Raw genomic sequence first — 23,669 nt, 5'->3', positions numbered from 1 at the left:
GAGGAGGTGGTGGAGGAGGAGGGGGGGGCAAAGCCGCGGGGCAGGAGCGCGTGAAGCGGCCCATGAACGCCTTCATGGTGTGGTCGCGCGGGCAGCGGCGCAAGATGGCCCAGGAGAACCCCAAGATGCACAACTCGGAGATCAGCAAGCGCCTGGGCGCCGAGTGGAAGGTGATGTCCGAGGCCGAGAAGCGGCCCTTCATCGACGAGGCCAAGCGGCTGCGCGCCATGCACATGAAGGAGCACCCGGACTACAAGTACCGGCCCCGCCGGAAGACCAAGACGCTGCTGAAGAAGGACAAGTACTCGCTGGCCGGCGGCCTGCTCGGGGCGCCGGGGATGAGCCAGAGGGGGCTGGAGAGCCCAGGTGGCCTCGGTGTGGGCGGCGGCGGCAGCGCGAGCGTGGGCGCCGCGGCGGGCTACGCGCACGTGAACGGCTGGACGAATGGCGCGTACGCGGCGGCGGCGGCGATGATGCAGGAGGCGCAGCTGGCCTACGGAGGGCAGCACGCGGGAGCGGGGGGAGCAGGAGGAGGTGGATTAGGAGGTGGCGGCGGTGGAGGAGGCGGAGGAGGAGTGGGAGCAGCAGCAGGAGGAGGAGGCGGAGGAGGAAGCGCGCACCCGCACCACATGCACCCGCACCACCACCCACACCACCATCCGCACCACAGCGCGCAGCCCGTGCACCGCTACGACATGAGCGCGCTGCAGTACAGCCCCATCTCGAACTCTCCGGGCTACGTCAGCGCCTCGGCGGCCTCGCCGTACGGCGGCCTCGCGTACGCGCAGCACCACCACCATCACCACCAGAGCACCGCCTCGCTGGTCAAGGCCGAGCCCAGCGCCAGCCCGCCGCTCGCCGCGCACTCGCGCGCGCCCTGCCCCGGAGACCTACGGGACATGATCAGCATGTACTTACCGGCGGCGGCGGCGGCTGGAGGCGCGGAAGCGGCCGAGCAGACGGTCCAGAGCAGACTGCACGCGCTGCCGCAGCACTACCAGAGCGCCGCGGCCGGCATCAACGGAACCGTTCCTTTAACACACATTTAAAAACAGAACGAAGGGTTTAAAAAGAGTGAATGAATGAATGAAGAAAAAAAGAGAAAAGCAGAAAAACTGAACCACGCATCAGAAAGAAGTAACCAAATATCGACCTCTTCTTAGATCTTAACTACCTTTTTTGTACAGAATGTTTTTGTTGTAAATTGAAAGGTGATTATTATTATTATTATTATTATTATTATTATTATTTAAAGCTGATGAGTTCAGTGGGTCCCCATTTCTCCAAGACTAAAGAACACTGCCTGTACACGCCAGCCTCCCACCACTCACATGATTGGGGCCGTTTTAGATTCTTTGAGATTTTTTTCTATTTTAACCAGGAGGCTGAGCTTCACAGTGGAAATGCCTACAGTGTTTATTAGTTGTCCGCAGCCCACAGTTCTTCGGTTTGTAAACACGTGACTAAGCCTGTGTGTCTGATCCATTCATCATCATCATCATCATCATTATTATTATTATTATTATTATTATTATTATTATTATTATTATATTTTTTGGTCGTTGTATTTTTTCTTGTAAATTGTGCATATATTATAGAGAAAATGATAGGCCTAAAAACTGTAAATAGTTTCCTTAACTCATTTTTTTTGCAAGAAACGAAGGAGAACTTTTTTTTGCGTTGGTATGAAACGAATAAATTTCACAGCTGTTGATCTTATTCTGGATAAACGTCTTAATTTCGTCTTTGTTTCGTTTTTTTTCGTTTTTCCTCGCTGAGACTGAGCTGTAAACAGTCTAAATAATGAGGGTGCTGTAAACACACTGCAGGAGAGTCGCTCCAGCTTCAGGTTATAACCTTAAAAATCGAGACAAAAAAAAGGAAAAACGCGCCGGAAAACAGAGAAACGTTAAGTTCGTTACAGGAAAGAACAAGTCCGGGTGAAAATATAAATCACTCCTTAAATCTTGCTGTGATTTGCTCTTTTTTTCAGCAGAAAAAGTTACTAAAGTCAAATAACATATGACGCTGTACTGACAGAAATATTTGCGCATATTTAAAATCGTTTATTATTATTATTATTATTATTATTATTATTAATAATAATAATATTAGTAGTAGTAGTAGTAGTAGTAGTATTATTTGTAGTAGAAGTAATATTCTAATTTTCTAAGTTTGCTAATTTTGTCTTCAGTTTTTTCTACAATCTAAAATATTTTGTATGTTAATTTTTCCAGACTTTTCAGACTTTATGAAAAGCAAGTTATTTCGAGTTCAACTGAAAAATATCAGCCTCTCTGCTGCAAACTGCTGACCTCTTGGCTTCCTCTGCAGTGTCTCCTCTGGTCTTCACGCTGTTTTCTCTATTCAAACTGGTCTAACACCGTGTAAAGTCGTCTAAACTGGACATCTGTGCTGAACGTTAACAGCTCACGTTTCCTTGTTGTTCTGATTGTTGTTCTTTTCTGATGATGCGCTCAGTTTAAGGTGCTCTGACACACTAAGGCCAGTATTTGTTGCTAGATAATCTAGAAAGTTGGGTTATGAAATAGATAGAAAAGCAAACCAATAAGGACAACAAATGATATCAACCACAAAAAAACGAGGTCATTCTCAGACCAAACTGCAGGACATTCATGTTATTTGAAGTAATACAAATATAAGTTCAGCTCTACAAAGAATAACTTAAATGCCCTGAATCTATAATCTCGATAACTTACTGTTACTTTTATAATATTTTGAATACTCTAATTTCTAAAAGTGTCCAGTTTGCATTGCTGTCTAACTTTAAGCGTCCACCCCCTTTTGTTTACAGTGCTGTTCATGTTCTCCTCTTGCTATTCAGATACGAGTTATGACGGGATGCTATTCATATCTATAAACCATCCATCAGAGAAGCGTTTCTGAAACGTGGAGCTGGTGTTGTCGCTGTTTGCTTGTTTTGGCCAGGGACAGGGGTCGGTCAAAGAGTAGGACCCCTCTAAATAAAAGAGTATCCAATGAAAACCGAAGAGCAACAAATACAAAGAAAAGCACATTATTCATTGTCCGATGAATAAGCCCACCACCCCTCAACCCCGACCGCCCCCCCGCCTCCTGAATCTTTTCCTCAGTGAACGTGTTAAATCCCCTCCACTTCAGCTAAATCCGTCTGGGAACAACAGGGCGCTATTCAGCACTTTATTTACCTTACAATAATACAGTGCAACAGCTCTTAATGGAATTAAATATTGTAGCGTTTATTTCCGCGGAGCGCGCGCTTCTCCTCCTCCTCCTCCTCCTCCTCCTGTTCGCCCTGTTCGGGATAATACTCGATATTTGTCTGCGCCTGTTAGTTTATTGCCTCGGATTCAAGAAAGAAAATGACAACTTGAATTTGTCAGTGACTCCCCAGCGGGCCGTCAGGGAAGGGTCCGCAGGGTGGGAGACGGATTAGGCTGAATGGGGGGGCGAGCGGAGGGTTGTGTTGGGAGGAGTTGGGGGTTGAGGGGGGATTAGAAGGCCCTGAGAGCTAACCCCGGGGTCAGCCGAGTCTTTTGCAATGAAGACCTTGAGATTTCCTGCAACAAGTAGCGCTCCTCCACGAGCTCTTGGCAGGATGGTTGGAGGGGGGGGGCTTGTTTTTTGTTCCCGAATTCCTGCTTTTCACGCACTCTGGAATCTCTCTGAAACTGTACTTTCAGCGGCAGTGACAGCGAACGGGCCAGCTGATCACCCAGCGCTGAACAGAATGAGGGACTAGCTGTGCAAGCCTCTCTTTACAGTCTGAAAAAGAAGCTTCCTCTGAGCTTCCTGGCTTGAATGTGCTAGAAAAAAAACGTTAAATTGCAAAATGGTTATTTACAGTCTTTTCATCTACAGAATAGTTCACTATTCTAGAAACGTCCACTGAAAAGTTGTTTAAGGAACCAAAAGTGGCTCTTGTGGCATCGCTCCAGCAAACCCTGGCTCCTTTATGGTAAAAATGAAAAGGGAAGAAGTGGCTATAAATCTAGAAATCTGATATCATTTAAGCAAATTAGCAGCATTTTGATGGTAAATCTTATAAATGGGTAATTACGATTCTTTGGTCCCTCAAGAAGACTGATACCTACACTGTCAGAGAAAAAACTTTCAGGTACATTTTTCATTGATCAAGATACAAACCATGCAAATCTACCCTCAAAGCTGCAACAGTGGTTTTAAGGTCCAGCTGTGCACATTGAAAAAGGTACATATTTATACCATATTCACAGCCTAATGTTTTACACCAGAGCAGTCAAATTGAAAAGGCTGGAGTCAAGACAGGCTGTGTAAAGTCAATACAACTAATTCCTGTGGAATATCGTCATTGACCAAAGAAAACCACATATTTCCATTTTTGTCGACTTTTGCTCTTCATTTCAACACACCAGCTCTCCTTCATATTGTGTGAAAATGTCATGATGAATGGACCAATAGAAATAGAATAGAATAGAATAAAACCTCTTTACATTTACTTACACTGAAAGCAGTGTTCTTGGCTTCTCCTGTAAAGTGCTGTGAACCATCAGATCTTATAATCACGATAAAGACATTCTTCTATTTGATTTCCCATTTAAAAATGACTGTAATTCCCCTCATAAAGAATTCAGTAGAAGACACCAGCTGGCGGACAGTGAACGAGACTTAAGCGTTGCATAATCTAATGGCCAAGAAAACATGAATCCACAGTCTGTGTTATTTGTCGAGCACTTGGTGAGTAACTCAGACTTTGAAAATGGTAGCAGAGTGTACGACTCATTGCTCTGTTCATTCACTATTTGTTACAGGTCAAAGCATCAAGGCAGTCAGGTTTTTAGGTTAAATCTCAAATCTGGTCAGTGTGGGGTCATTTGGGTGCGCGTGACAGCGCATCCCGCGAGCCTGTGTAGTGTAGTTTGGGTGTCTTTTTAACTCTCTTATACTCTGAAAAAATACGTTTTTGAGCAAAAACATTATATATATATATATATATATATATATATATATATATATATATATTCACCCCTCACTGCATCGTTGCGATGTGTCAAAGCGCGTAAAGACACAATGAGCCCTGGTGGAGGTCCAGCCCGCGCCTTTTCTGGCAAACTCCACTCATTTTCTCTCCTACAGAGGGGAAAGTGAGAGAAGAGCATCGAAAACTCCTGACCGCTCAGACTAGCCAACTGCTCTAAAATAAGAGTGTCAGAGGGGCTTCTGTCCTCTGATAGAAAAGCTGTCTGTGCAGCTACGTTTTACATTGATACAAAGCCTGTAAATGTACCGGCAAAGCTAGCAGTGGTTTAAGGTCCAACTGTGTACTTTAAACACTTTTTTCATGGAAAATGAGCCTTTATACTTTAGTATAATGTGATGTTTTGAACAGAAAATTAAAATAAGGCTGGAGTCAAAACAACTTAAAATATGGTTGTAATGGATTATGGCACGATCATGTTCCCAGACTAAAGTCGCTGAGGATGTATCCTTGAGGGTTCCACCACAGAGGCAAGAGGGGTACAGTGACCCCAGCTTAGTGCTATTTGAGCATGATAGCGCGACACCATAGTAGAAGACTTCTGTAAAAAGTTGTGAAAGCGTTAAGAACCTTCTGAAAGCAGAGAAAAGCAGTCTGGGCAAATTTCAGTACAAGCGTGTCCTCGATTACGTGGCGTGCACCTTAAAGATAACCTACACTTTCTTTCTCAGTGGGTAATATTACATTTGTTAGTTTTCATAAAAAACACACACATACATATAATTTTATTTTATTTTATTTGTAATCTAAAATGTTTCATTTGAAAATTGAATTAGCTGTAAAATAAGTAAAGGTGTTTACAACGATGTACACACTCAGAAATAAAGAAATAAAGGTACTAAACTGTCACTGGGGCAAAACCCCTCACTGGGGTGGTGCCCAGTACCTTTAGTCAGAGAATATAATTGTACTAAAATCCATTGAAATGACATTTTCCAAGTTGTCCTGGCTCCACACCCCGTCTCGTCTCCAGGCTTCTTATTTTGCTGTTCTGTTTTAAAACGTTAGGATATGAACAGGGACAAATATGTACTTTTCACCTGGAAAAACTTCTTTAAGGTACACAACTGGACCTTGAAGCCACTGTTGTACCTTTGAGGGGACATTTAAATTGTTTGTATCTTGATGAAAGAAGAATGTACCAGCACAGAACCTTAACAGTGTAGTAAAGTTTACTGTTTACAGTGAAGTGAATTAGAGGCGAGCTAAGAACCCAGAAAAACTGCTAGGACTGCACGTCTGTATTATTTTTAAACGCATAAAAAGCCGCACTAAAACAGCATCATCGGCCTGTTTTTTAGTCGTTCCCCCCGTTTGTAAACCCCAGATCTCTTGCACTCGTCGTCCTAAATGTCCCTAATTAGCATCGGCTTTATCATTCCCCTGCATATTTCCTCCGCTCTCCGAAATAAATAAATAAATAAGTGCGTTTAAAAACCCAGCCCAAGCCGCCATTGGTTGCCGTTCTGCCACGGAAGATTACGGAGACAGATTGGAAAGGGGCGACTGTGCTGCGCGAGATTAGCGGCGAGCAGAAGCGGCAGCGGGGCCAACGCGCTCCCCTCCGCTCCCCCCAGCTCCCCCTCAGCTCCCCTCCGCTCCTCTCCGCTCCCCGCCTTATCGGCCAATTACACGCTGACATGTTGCACAATCTTTGCAGCCTCTTGCCTAATCCACACTCTCAGAGAGAGGGAGAGAGAGGGAGGGAGAGAGGGGGGGGGGGGTGTACTCGGCCTGGGCTTCATTGATTTACTATATTTTAATGCACCGTTTCTGAACGCGATGATGATGATTGATGATGATGATGATGATCATGATCCACTAAAATCTTCTCAGGTCAAATGAGAGACGGACAGATAGAAAGCGCGCAAAACTTTGTTGCACACATTCGAGCTCACATTAACTAAAGCATCTTCATCAGTGTGACATGTCCACCAACTTTTCCTCCTCCTCAACCCCCACCCCCACCCCAACCTCCGCCACGATCCCCCACTGCCACCGCCCGTTTAGTGCTCAGTTTCTTTATCAAACTCAAGCACAGTGTACATGTTCATTCCAAATGAACACCATCGGGGAACAGCACGCTGGCAGCAACAATGTTTGGGAATATAGTGTCGACTTAGTCATTTGTTTCTTTCTCTCTCTCTCTCTCTCTCTCTCTCTCTCTCTCTCTCTCTCTCTCTCTTTCTGTCTCTCTCTCCCTCTCTCTCTTTCTGTCTCTCTCTCTGTCTCTATCTCTCTCTCTCTCTCTCTTTCTGTCTCTCTCTCTGTCTCTATCTCTCTCTCTCTTTCTGTCTGTCTGTCTCTCTCTCTCTCTCTCTCTGTCTCTATCTCTCTCTTCCCCTCTCTCTCCCTCTCTCTCTCTCTCTCTCTCTCTCTCCTCTCTCTCTCTCTCTCTCTTTCTCTCCCTCACCCTCCGCTGGAATTTGGCACCGCTGGTGGGTTGGAGCTGCGCCTCGCGCTGACAGGCATTCAGCAGTGGGAAACTCTCTCACTCATCCATGCTGCACTCAGTGGCCTTACAAAGCTGATTACAGACATCAGCGAATTCCTGAAGACAACGAGATGCGACGCAGGTGCGCGAGAGCAAGCGGGCTGCTGCTCTGGGAGCTCGTCACTGCGAACAGTAGCGGGAAAGTCCGAGGAGCCCACAGAGGTTGAAGCCAGGATATTGTTGTATGATTTGTTTTACAAAAGTTTAGTTTAAAAAAAAAAGAAACAATTAAAGACTGATTAAGACTATCAACGCCGCTACAACCTCACCTCCACCACTACTGCCACCACCATCAGCGCCTCTCCTGTCCTGATCACCAATATCATCACTATCACTAACACTACCATCATCACCACCATCATCATCACTACTACCAGTGCTACCATCAAATACATCATCCTCACCATCATCACTACTACCAATAATACCATCACCACCATCATCATCATCACTACTATCAGTGCTACCATCACCACCATCATCATCACTACTACCAGTGCTACCATGATCACATCATCCTCACCATCATCACTACTACCAATACTGCCATCACCACCATCATCATCACTACTACCAGTGATACCATGATCACATCATTGTCACTGTCATCACTACTACCATCATCATTTCCACCACCATCACTACTACTAACAACACTACAACCTTCATCACAACAACACCATTATAATTACCACTTACACTACAATCATCCCATCAAGATCATCACTATTGACAACAGTACAATCACCACATCATCATCGTCCTCTCTGCTACCAACACTACAATCATCACATAATCACAATCACTTCTACCAACATTACAGTCATCACCACATCATCACCAATACTTCCATCACCATATCATCATCACTATCATCACTTCTACCAGTACTACTATCATCATCACCATCATCTTCACCACATCATCATATCATTACCACCATCATCATCACTACTATTAAAATCATGCTGCTCACCATCATTCCCATCACTGCAATCGTTGTTTTAATAGTCAATGTGCTAAATGGACAACTACGGTTCATGTAAAAGATACACTTCTGAATAGTAGGTGATGTAACATTTAGGATTCCGCTCAGAGGTTCTAGTAGGATACAGATTTCAGACGCCTATATATCAGTTTACTGCTTAAACAGCCGATCCATCACAGCGAGTTTGACAGCCTTTAGTAGTGTGTTCGTCCTCCATATCAATCAGTGTTCGTTAATATTTGACAAACGACGCATCGTCTGTTCTCTTGTACTGTTCACAATAATACTGTTCCTCAGCTGCGCCAGGGCTCCTCTAAACGCTCGTGTAGCTGAATCGCAGGTCAAATGGTTCGCTGTCACTCTTCAAGCGCCCCGGATCATTAAGGTCTATGGGAGTGGCTCGGCCGCTCTCTCTCTCTTTGTGGGATTTATGGCAGCGGTGGCATTTCGCTCTTTTCCTCTAAGTTGCATGCATGTTCGCGCGCCTATAAAGGCGGATCTGTCACCTGAGGGCTGTCAGGCTGCAGGCTCACGCTGACCGGCGGACAAAAAGGCGAGTCTCCCTTGAAGAACTGTAGTCAATCAGCCAGAACGGACTATGCAAATGGCGCTTGGAAAGCGAGCGGTCGGTGGGGGAGAAACAGTGACCGCGATTGTTTTGCAGGGCTTTTCTCAGCCCTCCTGCGCAGCTGCGCCGCCGTACTTCCCCGGGACACTTCATTTCACATTCGCCAAGTGAAGCCCCTGGGTCCAGTGGGCCGCCCACCAGCAGCTATTTCTTATTCAAGCCGGTAGACGCTGTTCTGAAAGAAGTGTCGAGTTGATCGTAGGTGATAGAAATGTGTACAGAGTTCCCACATGAATAAAGTATGTTACAGCAGTTGCGGCCTAAAGGGAGTCAGCTGAAAGAGTAAAGTTTGTGTCTCACCAGTCAAAAAAAGAGCATGCCCTCTTCTGAGTTTGAAGACTGGGTGTATCCACTCTTTGCCATTATTACGTTTTCCCTTCTTTTCAATTTCTCCAAGAAACCTGCAGGGATCTTTTTTCACAACTCCAAAGTTCAGTTTTAGAAGCTGGTTGCTTTTGCTTGCAATGGCTGCACACATTCAGTGATGTCGAGGTCTGGACTCTGGGGCAGTCAGCCTATTGTTCTGTTCTGCACCTCTTCCATCTTCTCACAGTGGAAGGATGGATAGAAACACCTGTGGATTCTTTCAGATCTGAAATGAGGTGCAGAGCTCGATTTTCTCCTCTCTCTCAAAGACGAGTGATTTGAGTGCTGTTTATCTGATGGTGAGATGGTTTTGGTGTTTTTATAACCTCCTGAGAAACATCTCCAGAAAAGGAGTAGCTTAATGAGTGTTGTGGCTAAACATTAACTAATTAATGAGGTGTGGGCTCTGACCTTTGCATGCTGCTGCTGTTATAATACAGGTGTGGTATGTCAAAGTTTAAAAGGCATGGCACAAACAGCCACCGAGCAACAGAGACTGAGACAATGTCACACCCCTCCTCAGCCTCCTGTACACATTTGCAACAAGTAAATTCAGTAGGTCAGTTTTAACCTTCTCCCAGGCTGCTCTCCTGCAGTCCAAGAAAAAAGTAATAAATAGTTCATGAAAAGGGAGCAAGCTTATAGAAAGTTTTTGCTCCAGAAATGAAGCCCAGCTGTTAAATTGTTTGGTATTCTGCCCAGGTTGGTGTGAGGAGCTGTCCAAGTGCTGAAATCCAAGAGCACTGTCAATGTTAATGGAGATTACATAATTTAGCATTTTTGCAAGAAAACATTTGATTTGTTTTGGAGCCAGGACCGCCAGGCATTATTTATGGCTGATGTAACCTAACGAAGTAGATGTGTAAGCTGTGTAGGTGCAGTTTAAGCTACTTGTGTTTTGGATGGAAGATGCAATTTTCAGTCCTCTGTGGGATTTGAATTGTATATGAATGATCTTACAGACAAATCGTGTTTAAACTTGGACCGTGATTGGAGCTAAAAACTGAATCACTGGACATTCAGCATGTTTCTGGACTGCATCTCTCTCTCTCTCTCTCTCTCACTCTCTCTAATTTGCCATATGCATGTGGTCAAACTCCACCTCTAATCCGCCTGTTGGCTACAGTTGCCAGAAAGGTTGCAAATTGGCCTCCATTATTAAACCGACTGTGTAATGCGGTGATGGTTTCCATGTGGGCAGCAGTGGGAGAGCGCATAGGCAAGCAGGCAGAAGAGGGTTGCCTGGTGGAGCAGTTAATTAGTACATATTAATCTCCTGACCCTGGCTTAAAAGGATACTGCACACAAAAAAAATGTTAAGAAAGAATGCAAGCTATTTGGGAGCACTTGTGTACAAAGCTTCCTGAATCAGAATCAGACTAGCTTGCCTTAAAAATAAAAAAAGCACGGCCTGTTTTACAATTGTTTTTAAGAGAAGGTTTTGGGCTAATGCAAATATTTTAAAATCCAATCATGGCAGAGATGTACATGCAAAGTGCTGTAAGACTAAATAACCAATTTAAACTTAGTTTTCTGATTCACCACTATTTTATCATTATCACCATGGATAAAATGTACTATTTTGCATAGTAAATAAAATGGCTAGATGTAGTTTGTAGATACCATGATCCCTGGTTCCTATCACCACCACTGTAAAAAAAAAAAAAGTTGATTAGTTTCTCTAGATTTAACCATTTCTCATCAAACCACTCTGAATGACTTTTGATCTTAATGTATGAATTATGCACACATTTTGGAAGTGGAAGTCCCTTTTCAGTAACATTTTCAGAGTTGAATGAAGCACCTCAAAGAATTTTTTAGAATATAGATTATTGTAGGTTTTACACATATAAGAAATATCAATGCTATATCATCATTGACAGCACCTTTATTAGAGAAATTTAAATGAGTTATCCTTCATATGCCAACTTTTATTCTTTTTAAAAACTTTTTATATCTAATGATATAAAATGGATATACATGTTTGAATGAAACTCAGATTGATTCATTCAATAAATATAGCAAGCAAGCAAAATTTATTTATATAGTGCATTTTACAACAGGTGTTGTCACAAAGCAGCTTTACAGAACAATCAGTATTACAGAGAGAAGAGAAAAGAAAAGAAAATCCGGGTCTGAGCCCCCATGAGCAAGCCAGCGGTGACGGTGGCAAGGAAAAACTCCCTAAAAGAGGAAGAAACCTTGAGAGGAACCAAGACTCAGAAGGGGAACCCATCCTCCTACGGTCGACACCGGATAGCAAACGTTATTAGTATGAAGTATTATAGTAAAGTGGGAAAAGAGAAGATCTGAGGGTGAGGACTGCACAGCGATGTAAAGCAAGAAGCTCAGTGGTTGTCAAGCCAGTCCAGAAGGCTGGTGAGCAGCAGCACCAATCAAGGCAGAAGAGGCAACAGCATCAGATGCACAGGATCAGCTCAGCAGAGAAAGGAAAGAAAAACACAGAGTCAGTTCTGTAAAGAGTGGCTGACCACAGATTACAGTATAACAGAGCAGCAGAGACTCCAGCAGGTCTAGACCTGACAGGGAAGACTAATCACCAAAGGCTCAACTGTACAAGTAGGTTTTTAGCCTAGACTTAAAGACCGAGGCTGTGTCTGAGTCCAGAACATTAACAGGAAGATTATTCCTGAGCTGGGGGGCTTTGTATGAAAAAGCTCTCCCCCCTGATGTAACTTTATTAATTCTAGGTACCAGTAGTAAGCCAGCGCCTTGTGATCTAAGTAGGCGTGATGGTTCATAGTAGGAGAGAAGTTCACTCAGGTACTGAGGGGCGAGTCTGTTTAGAGCTTTATAGGTCAGTAATAGGATTTTATAATCAATGCAAAATTTAACTGGTAACCAGTGCAGGACTGATAAAACTGGGCTAATATGGTCGAACTTTCTGGTTCTTGTGAGACTCTGGCTGCAGCATTGTGGACCAGCTGAAGCTTGTTGAGGCTTTGGCTGGGACATCCAGACAGCAGGGCATTATAATAATCTAGCCTTGAAATAATGAATGCATGAACTAACTTTTCTGCGTCCTGTACAGATAATGCATTTCTTAATTTAGCGATATTGTGGAGATGCAGGAAGGCTGTTCTAGTGATATTATATATATGTATGTATATATACATGGAATCACAAAAACAGTTGAATTATTATTGGATTAGTGAGTTGGATTGCAAATTTGCTGGCTACCAAAGTGAACCAGTCAGTTACTGAACTTTTTGAAACAGAATGAACATGCTAAAATTCCTGTAAAAAACAACAGATGCAGAAGTTGAGACACTTGGAAAAAAAAAAAACTAATTTGTAGACATTGAAGGAGAAGTCTGCCATGAAAGTGAAAACAGCACGAGGTAAATTTGCTAAATTCGCACCGCTGCTTCAATACATGCATGCGGGTAAACACAAGCTTATGGCATGAGATGCACATGTTGAATTAGGTATGGCAAGGTCTCACGCTATGGCTCAGTGACAAAGACTGCAGTCATATAGTCTTCACGGAGCTCCCTCTAAGTGTGTATTTATGTGTGTGTGTGTGTGTGTGTGTGTGTCTCAAAATCCTCTCTCACGTTTGTGTGCTCATACGTATTTAGCAGTATGCAAATCCTAGACAGGGATTTGCTTAACCAGAGAACCATGCATGTTAGTGATACCCTGGCTCACGATCCACACACACAAACACGCACACATACTCACACACTCCCACCACTCTGATCCACTTTTACACTGATTATTACACCGTCCACACTGAAGAAATGCTAAACTGGTTTAGGGAAAGCACAGATCCAGGATTAAAACAAGGCGAAGGAAAAGAAACAGTCTAAAGGTATTTGGGACTTTCCCATTATAGCTCCATAATCTGACTCTGCACACGTATGGCTTCAGATTAGAGCCAGACCCACTTAACTTTGATCTAATTCCGTGCACTTTCTGTCTCTGGTGGGTAAAATTGAGGTTGTGAGTCAATAATGGACTGTATATTTTGTGGCAAAAACAGGAGATAAAAAAAAGTGATAAGAAGTGAATTTATGTCAACCTATGTAACTAATATACTGTGTCACTAAATGAAAAGTGGAAGAATGGAGTGAAAGTATCTACATTTTATTATACACTGTAAACAAAATTGAAAACTCAGCTTAGCATAAAATCAAAAAGTAACTTTTTATAGTTTTTTAAAGTGATTCATTTTGAAAACACTAGAGTTAGGTAAACATAAAATTTGTTTATTTTCCTACTACCCTAGGACATCAAACAACTCTACCAGTTTTCTTCTCTTGCGTAACCAGTTATGGATGGCTGTGGCATCACTGGGGATCAAACGCATACCCTGCTGGGGTGAAGGACAATGTAAGACAGACAGCTGTTTGGTTAATGATGATTAACTCAACATTTCAGGACAACTATGAATAATTTAAAACTAACTTGAATTAAATAGCAATTAGATTTTTCAACTACATATATTCAGTATTCCAAGAACATATAGGACAATTCGGCCAATTTTGTTAGACTAACACATTAGTGTAACATAAAAACAATATATTCAAAATTTTTTGTTTATAATATGTCCCATATGCAAAGAAATATAGGTTCTTTATACTAACATATGCCTTTTAAAGTTAAAACAACAAACAGTTTTATAGTGTACTCAGATAGTTTTATAATGTATGCAAAAGTTTGGACATCTCTGGTCAAATTACACGTTGTGAAAATGACCCTAAACAGACACTTTTGCACATTTTTGTGCACAATTACTTTTTATTTGCTGAATTTAACAAGTTGGGGAAAATAAAACATAAATTATCCAAAAGTTGTGGCACATTTGATATTTTCTTCTTTGTTTTATGATCAATTATACACCAAATAAACAGAAAATGCTCACATTTGATGAAAAGTGTCATTTTTGTTTGCTCCCTCTGGAAAATGTGTTTTACTTTATTAACTAAATTAACTAAACATATAAAACAACTAAGGTGCTTTGCATACACTTCTATCTAAATGTAGAAAGTAGACAGATAAAATGAACAGTCAGAACTGTGCATTTTACAATGAATAACTGGCTGCAGAGCTCCTAGCCATTTGCTATAATTTTACTGAAACACTACTGTAATTTCTATTCACAGAATAATGCTACAATAACACATAATACAGAGGTTTGCTGCTGCAATTTTAATTTACATCACTGGCCACAGAGTTCCCAGACATTACAACAACCTTCCTAAGAATAAGTGTCCACTCACGTGAAAGGGATTATACACTGCAAAAAAAAACTACAATAAAATTGAATTATTTTCTGGCAGTAGACTTGTACATTCATGGTAAGTATTTTACAGTATTTTTCTGTGTATTATATTTACAAATGTTTACTGTAAATTTAGAGTACTCTACTGGAACTCTGCTGCCAGCAAAATAATTTACAGTATTGGTTTACAGTCATTGGTATGTTATTGTAAACCACTGCTCTGTTCTAGGTGCCAATCATTTACAGTATTATCTTGAGAAATATCAAACTGGAATTTTACTCTAAAATAAATGCTGTAAATTTAAAACAGTTTTAGACAGTGAGATTAAGAATGACCCCAGTGCTACAGTATTCAGACAGACTGCTCAGTAATGCACAAGTATGCACAAATCGAAGGTAATGTTGCCAGTTTGTTTTGCAAATAAAAGCTAATTACTGTAAAATGTGACATTTAAGCTCTTTGACAAGACACATGAGTTGTATCTAACAGAATGCACCATTTTCACAGCTTATTACACCATTTGTATTTAAGAAATACAGTAGATTGATCTTCTTCCAATTAAATTAACTTTAACGTTTTAATGCTTTAAGGCTGATCACACTTTGTATAATACAAACTAGTAGATTTACTTAGACTTCACCCTTTTCAACAGTCTTAAATGTTTCTAAACTTCTACTTTTACATTGTAAAATCAACTTTGCACAACTTTGCGTTGAACAGCATAATCCCAAATTCCTTCTTATGTCCTGCAGCAATACATGAAGTGGTGATTAATGGTCAGAACCAGTCCTTGCACTGAATTAACACGGTTATGCACAGTGTCATTTGATCTTGATATAGCATCACTAATGATAAATTTGACAAAATTGATGTTTATATGAAAATGACTGGATACTTAAAAAGAAACGAAATGCATGGGAACTTGTCTGATTGAAACAAAAAAGAAAACACCTCGGCCTTCGAGAGTTTTACTGAGTACCTTGAAGATCTAACTGAAACTGAGTGAAATGTAATTGTGTAAGAGTAGAAGTATTCATTTTCAATAATACTTGAGAAAAGTTCTCAAAAGTATAATAATCAAAAGTATAGTAACAAAGGACAATTGATTAAATATTTTCCATCCATGCAAAAAATAAATAAATAAATACTAAGCATTAGGTTATGAATTGTGTCAGGAAACAGTTGGCCTACAGAAAGTAAGCAGATTTGTGGTCACCTCTATGTGTACATACTGTGCCTGCTGTTGCAGCAGTATCTTCACTGTAATGTTATGACATTTCATTTCAAGTCATTTTGGAAGATTTCTCATGAAATGTTCACACAATATGAAGAGTAATTGATGTTTTCAAATGATGTATGAAGGAAGACTAAAACAGCATGTAATTAATTTTTTTTAATAACAGCAACAATATATAAAAGAAAACGGTCCATATTTTAATCTTAGCTGTTGTGCAGAGGGCCATGGTTTTCACTGAGGTGTTTTAACAGCCCTCTTTCACAACATATTTCCTAATTCAGGGTGAAGATTTAACAATAGAAACACCTGAAGCACTGAGTGAAGGCTAAATTTCCTATTTTGGCCGTCATAGAGACTTTTCTTCAGTGGCCTTGAGATCTCTTTTGATTATTGTGGTGTCACTTATAAATTCTGCTCAAAAATGATCTTTATTAAAGGAACAAGGCAGAATAACCACTCAAGGAAAGAACTGACATAGAGTCTTGTCACTCCTACACTGTTAGAAATAAAGGTTCTGTGCAGGTACGTTTTTCCTTCATTAAGGTGCAAACTATGTAAATGTACTCTCAAAGGTGCAATAGTGGTTTTAAGGTCCAATTGTGTGCCCTAAGTAAGTTTTTCCCAGAGAAAAGTACATATTTGTACCATTTAATAACCTTATTTTTTAAAACAGAACAATAAAATAAAGAGCCTGGACATGAGACAGGGTGTGGAATCAATATAACGTAGAACATATCATTTCAATGGTACAGTTATGTTCTCTGATAAAGGGGGCTGAGATGTACCCTTGAAGGTACCACCCCAGTGACAAGAGGTGTACTGCTCCAGAGATAGTTTCATACCTTTATTTCTCAGAGTGTAGCCATATGCTTCTCTTCATGGTAAACAACAACCCACACTGGCTGAACCCACAGTCCAACACAATAAGCACATAAAACACATAAACACATCTCAAACCCAGCAAACAACAACATAAACAACAATAACAGTCACTTAAAGGAGGGAAGTGCACCTCCCATGGGCTGCTTCTTTTGGCCCCTTTTTTTGCATGCCTGCTTCCGTGTCCTGATGACAGCACAGTCAGCGGCAGAGCAGGATTATTATTTTGTGTCTGCACATTTACTTTGTGTGGAGGATCTCAAAACTTTCAAAAGGTTCTACACACTCACACGTCTCATTTACAAAACTTGCCCTTTAAAGAGTGAAGTTCTTTAGGGAAGGAACAGTGGTTTGAAGATGAGGTTTGGTCCGTGACTTTGAAAGGAATATACTAGATTGACACACAAAGAAATGGAACCAAACAAGCAAAAAACAGCCATCATCAGTGGCAGGTCCTGGGTAAGGGTGGTTTGAGGTGAACCAGCCAATCAGATCAGAGCATGACAGACCATCTCTCACCAGGGAGTTATCACAGCACTGCAGGAACATTTCCAAAACACTTCAGAAACATCTGAAGATGTATTAGCAGGCTTCCACCAGTCCCAGCCAATGTCAAGAACATTGCTGAGTTTTTTTTTCCTTCTTCTTTTTAGAGCGTCTGCAAATTCTGAGCGTTGCTAAGGTGCTTTGGCGCGGGATTAGCCAGAGTTGGAAGCAGGAAGATGAGCAATCCTCTGCTGTTTTTTTCCCCCTTACCAAGTAAGAAGTAGCAAAACAGTGAAGGAGGACGAGAGGGAGGGAAGGAAGAGGAGGTCTAGAGGAGAAGAGAGGAAAAGAAGGGAAGGGTTATAACAGGTTGTATAAACATGACTGAAGAGAGATGGCAAAACGGATCTAAACTGTAATTATCTCTGGGGAAGGAAGCTTTGTCTCCATCACCACCAACTGTGTAGTGACTGTCACTGTGGCTCCACATTCATTTACCTGATCTACCACACACGCACAATCTACTCTTTCTCCCACGCCTTATGATTCTATCTTTAACTCATTCTTTAACCCCCTCCTCCTTTGTTTCTCACTCTTTACCACCTCTTTCTCGTTCTTGCCTAAATGCACGACTGTAGGCGGTTGTGCCTTCATTGTTGGTGCCTATAAATATGCATCTATTAGGGTTCTGCTTCTTCAACTGAAGGGCACCAAAGCAGTGCCAGGCGAATTCCACTGAAAGCTGCTGTATTCCTTAAACAGCCAGTCATACTGCAACTAGAGATGGGGTCATTAATTATATGCTGTGGGACAAAACCTAATGAAAATTACGTTGTATGAGGCATGATTACTATCTTTTCTTGTGCTTTAGTGCTTTTTAAATATTTTCAATGCCATAATGTTTAATTACAGTAATGACATTTTGCTGTGCAGTACAAAACCTTAATTTTTCAGGACTTCACTATATGGCCAAAAGTAAGTGGAATGTGAACATCCTAATTGCTGGGTTCTGGTTATTCAGTCACAGCCAATGCTAACAGGTGCACAAAATCAACATAGCCATGCAAACCACCTTAGACAAACACTGGCAATAGAATAGGTCATACTAAAGAGCCCAGTCACTATAAATGTGGCACTGTCATAGCCACCACAAGTCAGTTTTTGAAATATCTGTCCTGCTAGATCTGCCCCTGTCAGTTGTAAGTAATATTGCTTTAAAATCAGAGCATCTAGGAGCAACAACAACTTAGCTACAAAGCAGTAAACCACACAAACTCACAGAGTGGGGCCACAGAGTGCTGAAGTGCATAGTGCTTAACAATTGCTTGTCTTCTGTTGCATCACTCACTAAAGCGGGGCTGTTTTTCAGGGTTTCGGGCCCCTTAGTTCCAGTGAAGGGTGATGTTAATGTTACAGTACACAAAGACATTTCACACAATTATAGGCTTTCAATTTTGTGGCAACAGTTTAAGGAACACACTGTCTTGTACCATGACATGCCCCATGCATAAAGCGAGGTCCATAAAGACTTGGTTTGCACAGCGCCCCGACCTTAACCCCACTGAACACTTTTTCAGTTGGGTTTCAGAAACAAAAACAGCTATTCTTACTAACACTAACAAGATCTTCTAATAATATAGTTCTTCTAATAGAATAATTTTTGTTTAGAAACAAAAACTCTCTAAAGGCATTAAAGTTATATAAGAAATACAGAAAACACAAAACTTTAGATTTTTATTATTTACTGGAGGCTTTCAAAGTTCAAGTTCATTTTGTAATATGTGTGTTTCTTGCTAGATAAGTGGATAAATAATAAATTAAATTGACAGAGGCTTGTAACCTGTATTTAAATGTCATTTTTACATCTTCCTAAAGATTGCTAACAGAGTCGCAAAAAATGCTGTACATTTTTAAAACAACCTCATATAGTATCTGAATTGACAACCTTAGGTGAGAAAATAACATTTTCCAAAGGTTAAGTATTTAATTTGATTAACAGTACTGGCATACTAGCTTTAACACAGTGCAGTATGGCAGAAATTACAGAAGTTCTTCACATTCCAATATTGTTTATAAACAATTTTCCAATAATTACAACATAATTTAAGACATGTTTAGGAAGAAAAAGACATTAGGGGTCTTAAACTAAAGTTATGGATATTTATTCCATTTGTAACACTGTTATGAAGCATTGTTACCAAGTAATGAAACATATCCAGTACTTATGGATGTTTTATGCAGTCTCTATGTAGAGCCCTTCAAATAACATTTTCATACCATTCCACTTTCACAACAAAGTTTGCATTGTACAGAGGCAGCCACGAGTACAGATCATAGTTTGCCACCATAGGGTCATGACTGAAGCCCTCGGCCCCTTTGATACCTGCATCTCCTTCTGGTGTTTCGTTTCAGCTCTGAGGAACACAATGTACTTGACAGACAGCCAGATTTAGCCAGTTAGGACTCGGTTCCAGTTTCCACAAGAGTATTATGCCTGAATAGATGACAGGTAATGGAATCTGACTAGACGCAGTGGAGCTCCTGGCCGAGCGCTTTGTCCATGCCCAGCCTTGATTACCTGTAGCTTAGGTAATTGCCACAGCTCAGTTAGCAGCCACTCCATTCTTCACAAGAAATAATCATCCAATCAACCTGCCACTGCTTGGGGGGGCAATAGGGCACTGAGCTGGGGCAGATACAGACTTAAAGGAATACTTAACCTTGAAATGCTAAAGTGCCCACAATGCATGGAAGCCAGTCAGGGCCAGTCAGCTTGACCTTATGCGCATAATGCTAACTGGCCACATTAATTATTAGCAACATTAGAATATTTGGAATAAAGTAATCCTTTAAGTTCCTCACATGTATCCAATTCCATTGCCAGCCCTCTATATATCTACCTATCGATTTTCATTTTGCATGTGTTTTGTCTTTTATTGAGGGCTTTTCTTTTATTGAGGGACTAACCATTGTAATTAGAACCCATCAGAGCAACCCTGAGGTCATTAAACTAGTGGTCTCCCCCATGCAGGGCCAATGCGGGTCCAAGCTTTTGTTCCAATAAATCACTGACACACCTCATTCAGCTAATTAGAGCCCTGATTTAGTCAGGCTTTGGTAAGAAACAGTGAATTAAACACTTGCATCCTTTTAAACCAGTGTAGATTGTTAGAAACCATGTGTTGTTTACACGGCTGTTGTTGAGTGTGCATGTGTGTATATGAGAGAGAGAGCCCACTTGCAGCCCGTGGGCACAGCAGTACACTCGTATTCGCGATCAGTAGGGCTCTATTTGCCTTTAGCCATCCCGCCAGGCCTCCCGCCTCCTCGCTTTGGCCGTAGTGTGTGCTGAGCAACAATAGCATCCCGCGGTGCTGCTCCGGCTTTCCTCCACACTTTCTGCTGCCGTGCATTATTCCCTGTGCCCAAACCCCCCTCATGCCAAACATACTGCCGCTAAGTGACAGGAGAGAAAGTGAGTGACATTTCCAAAAAAAAAGGTGACCTTTGTTTTTTTTTTTTGCATTGACTAAGTCCCTGTGTTAAGGGGAAAAGGCATTGCATAGCCAGAGAAGAGTGAATGAACGCTTGTGCATATTTCAATCATTTCTAATGTCCTGACTGTCTTTTTAGCCACTATGTTATCCCTTGTATATTTTATTACAGATAGCCAGTTAGCTAGCAAGCAGACTAGCTGTCATGTAGACTAAAAAAGCTCTGACTTTACCACTGACTTTAGCACTGAATTGTCATGTAGAAGGGTGATGTACCTCCGGGACCTGTCTTGTAACTCATTCATTTACATACTCATTCACTCATGTTTAGCAGATCAAAGATTCTCCACAAAGCGGCACTATCAGCACTCAAGTGACTTTTGGTGCATCATTGCCTACGCAAAATGTATTTATAACTCAGTTATTGTTTAACGTCTAGACTTTGGGGGAATGAGCTAGTTACAAATGCTACCTCTCCAGAAGTGCATATATAGGCCAATACAACCTAATACTCAGGATGCGGGAAGGGTGTGTGTGGTGGAGGGGGGTGTTAGCTAACATTGCTTCCATTACTTTTTGAATGTTATACATGTTTGGCTTTACATGTCAAGTAGCATGGATACACTGGAACCATGGTTCGTAACCCACTCCTTAGCTCCCCCAGGAGGGGCCACATTTTTCTCTGTCCATATGGGTTGTGAGTTGGGTTGGAGCAAAAGACACATGGGCTGTCTGGGGGACCCTGAGGGCTGGTTTGAGAGCCACTGCACTAAAATGTAGTACTGTTATCATCTCCAGCTTTTTGAAACTTTTATCTTAGGTTTGTTTTTGGAATAGTAAAAAAACTGACATTTAACAGCTTCCTTCCACTTCCTGATGATGATATGTAGCTCAATGTCCCAGTCTTCTTCCCGCTAATATAAGTTGAATTCAGGCACTGTACATATTCTTTAGAAGATTTCTAAGGGGATGGTTCTTAGAATACTTAGAATACAAAAATCATTGCAAAAGAACAAGGAAAAAATCTAAATATACAAAACTGAAGAAATTAATTTAGTTATAGCAATAAACCACAGCAAGGTAGCTATTTAGCTAAAGCTCCCTCTTATATGTTTAGCCAGCATCTATACGTCTCAAAGTTGGCTAGATTTATTCTCATATGGGAAAACTGGCACCATATGATCCCAGAAATAACTACAATTGAGAGGTTAAGCAACTATTGTAAAGGTAGCCAGCAAACTAATGGCTAACTAGCAAGACAGACAGATTTACTAGCTAATGTTAGCGGATATCCAGCATCAGTCAAGCAGCAAAAGTCCAAAAAAAAAACCGCAAAAGCAACCAAAACTATTGGATAGCTAACACAACTCACATAACACTACACACAAGTATCCTAAACTATTTCAGCTGGTCTATGAAGCTAGCTAATTCACACTGATGTTTTCTTTTCTGCAAGAATGAAGCTGCTGTGAGGAAGTTAACAGTGTCCCCCTTTTCATCTGCACCCTGCACGTTAACATTAACCAGCTGATTACTCAGACAGCAGGGCAGCAGCAGCACTAGCTGAAATAAAACCAAAGACAGCAGAGCTTAGCCAACGAATTGCTCTACAACTGACTACCATCATAACTTGATTTGTAGACAGACATTACCTTCACCACTTGTATCACTTGTATCATCTCCATCCTCCAACTAGATTGAAAATGTCCAAGATAGCTTGCATTGTACTGACTGCAATGTTTCCCTAAATGTTGGTCAAATATAATTTAGTCTAATAGGCAACACATTTAGAAACTGAGACAGCCTTTGTGTCGGAGATTTGATGACTTATAAGAAGCCAGTATTTCGAGAAATCAGTGAGCTAATATTGGTAGCATGTCTACTGGCATATTTCTCTAGAAGGAATATGTTATTCCCTGAATTAGCTGTAGATTTCATGCACAGGCATGCATTTTGGTTCTACCGTTTGTCCTATGTCCACACCATCTAATTATCTCCATAATGTCAGCCTGGCTGGCCACAGGGAGCCAGAGAAATCAGCCTCATGGGCTGGTGGTCACTCAGGCCTGCACTAACCACTCACCTGTGGTTAGCACGAGAGGCATGAGTGTTGTGTTTTTTGGCAATCAGGACACACTTCATCTTGTTTGGGAGATTTTTCAAGCATTAGGTGGGCAGTTATTTTCATGGGGTCATTTCACTGCCAATTTAAAGGGTCTGATTTTCATATTTTGGATTTTGAAGGATTTTTTTTGTACTATGACTTTATTTTTGGAGGTATAATTAGTATGCCATTGACCATTCTGGCTTTAGTAGATGCTGACAGTGAAAATTTAACTAAAGCATGATTGGCAGAGCATAGTGGGTAACACTACTGCATTTCATGTCTTAGACTGGAGATAATTCTCCGCCTGGGCAAGAATGCCATGTCATACCACTAATGCTACAGGTGACTACTATACTGTAATTGCTTATTGCTCTGGATAAGAACATCTGTCAACTGCTCTACATGTGCATATGCCAACATGTTTGTTCATCCACAGTTGTTCTGAAATTTTCACATTACGGTGAGGATTTGATTGGATTTGCAAGAGCATTATGTTGGATACTGATGTTGGATGATCAGTTCTGGTCATTTCAACTCATCCCAAAGGTACTGGATAGCGTTCTATCACTCCAGAGAACACAGTTCCACTGCTTTACAGCCCACTGCTCTGGGGTTTTATAGCCCTTTAGCCAACACTTGGCATTCGGCATGCTGACTTTAGGCTCATGTGTAGCTGCTCTAGAGTTTTTCAATGGATCTGTGTGTGCACAGTTGAAGTCAGCAA

The 23,669-nt window shown here is 41.4% G+C and overlaps 1 protein-coding gene and 1 long non-coding RNA gene across 3 annotated transcripts in view; both read left to right on the top strand.

Moving 5' to 3' along the window:
- Positions 1 to 1,839, top strand: part of sox1b (SRY-box transcription factor 1b) — a 2,287-nt gene extending 448 nt beyond the window's left edge. The window contains exons 1-2 of the mRNA XM_017698984.2: positions 1 to 534; positions 610 to 1,839. The exon at positions 1 to 534 is cut by the window's left edge and continues 448 nt beyond it. Coding sequence (XP_017554473.1) covers positions 1 to 534; positions 610 to 1,049 — 974 coding nt within the window. The 3' untranslated portion in view covers positions 1,050 to 1,839. The remainder of the gene's footprint in view (positions 535 to 609) is intronic.
- Positions 1 to 23,669, top strand: part of LOC108428185 — a 58,650-nt gene that overhangs the window by 23,171 nt on the left and 11,810 nt on the right. The window lies entirely within an intron of this gene.

The sequence above is a fragment of the Pygocentrus nattereri genome, chromosome 12 (assembly GCF_015220715.1).
Source record: "Pygocentrus nattereri isolate fPygNat1 chromosome 12, fPygNat1.pri, whole genome shotgun sequence".
NCBI lineage: Eukaryota > Metazoa > Chordata > Actinopteri > Characiformes > Serrasalmidae > Pygocentrus > Pygocentrus nattereri.
Note: the sequence above shows the minus strand (reverse complement) of the source record. Positions and strands in the feature narration are given on the sequence as shown.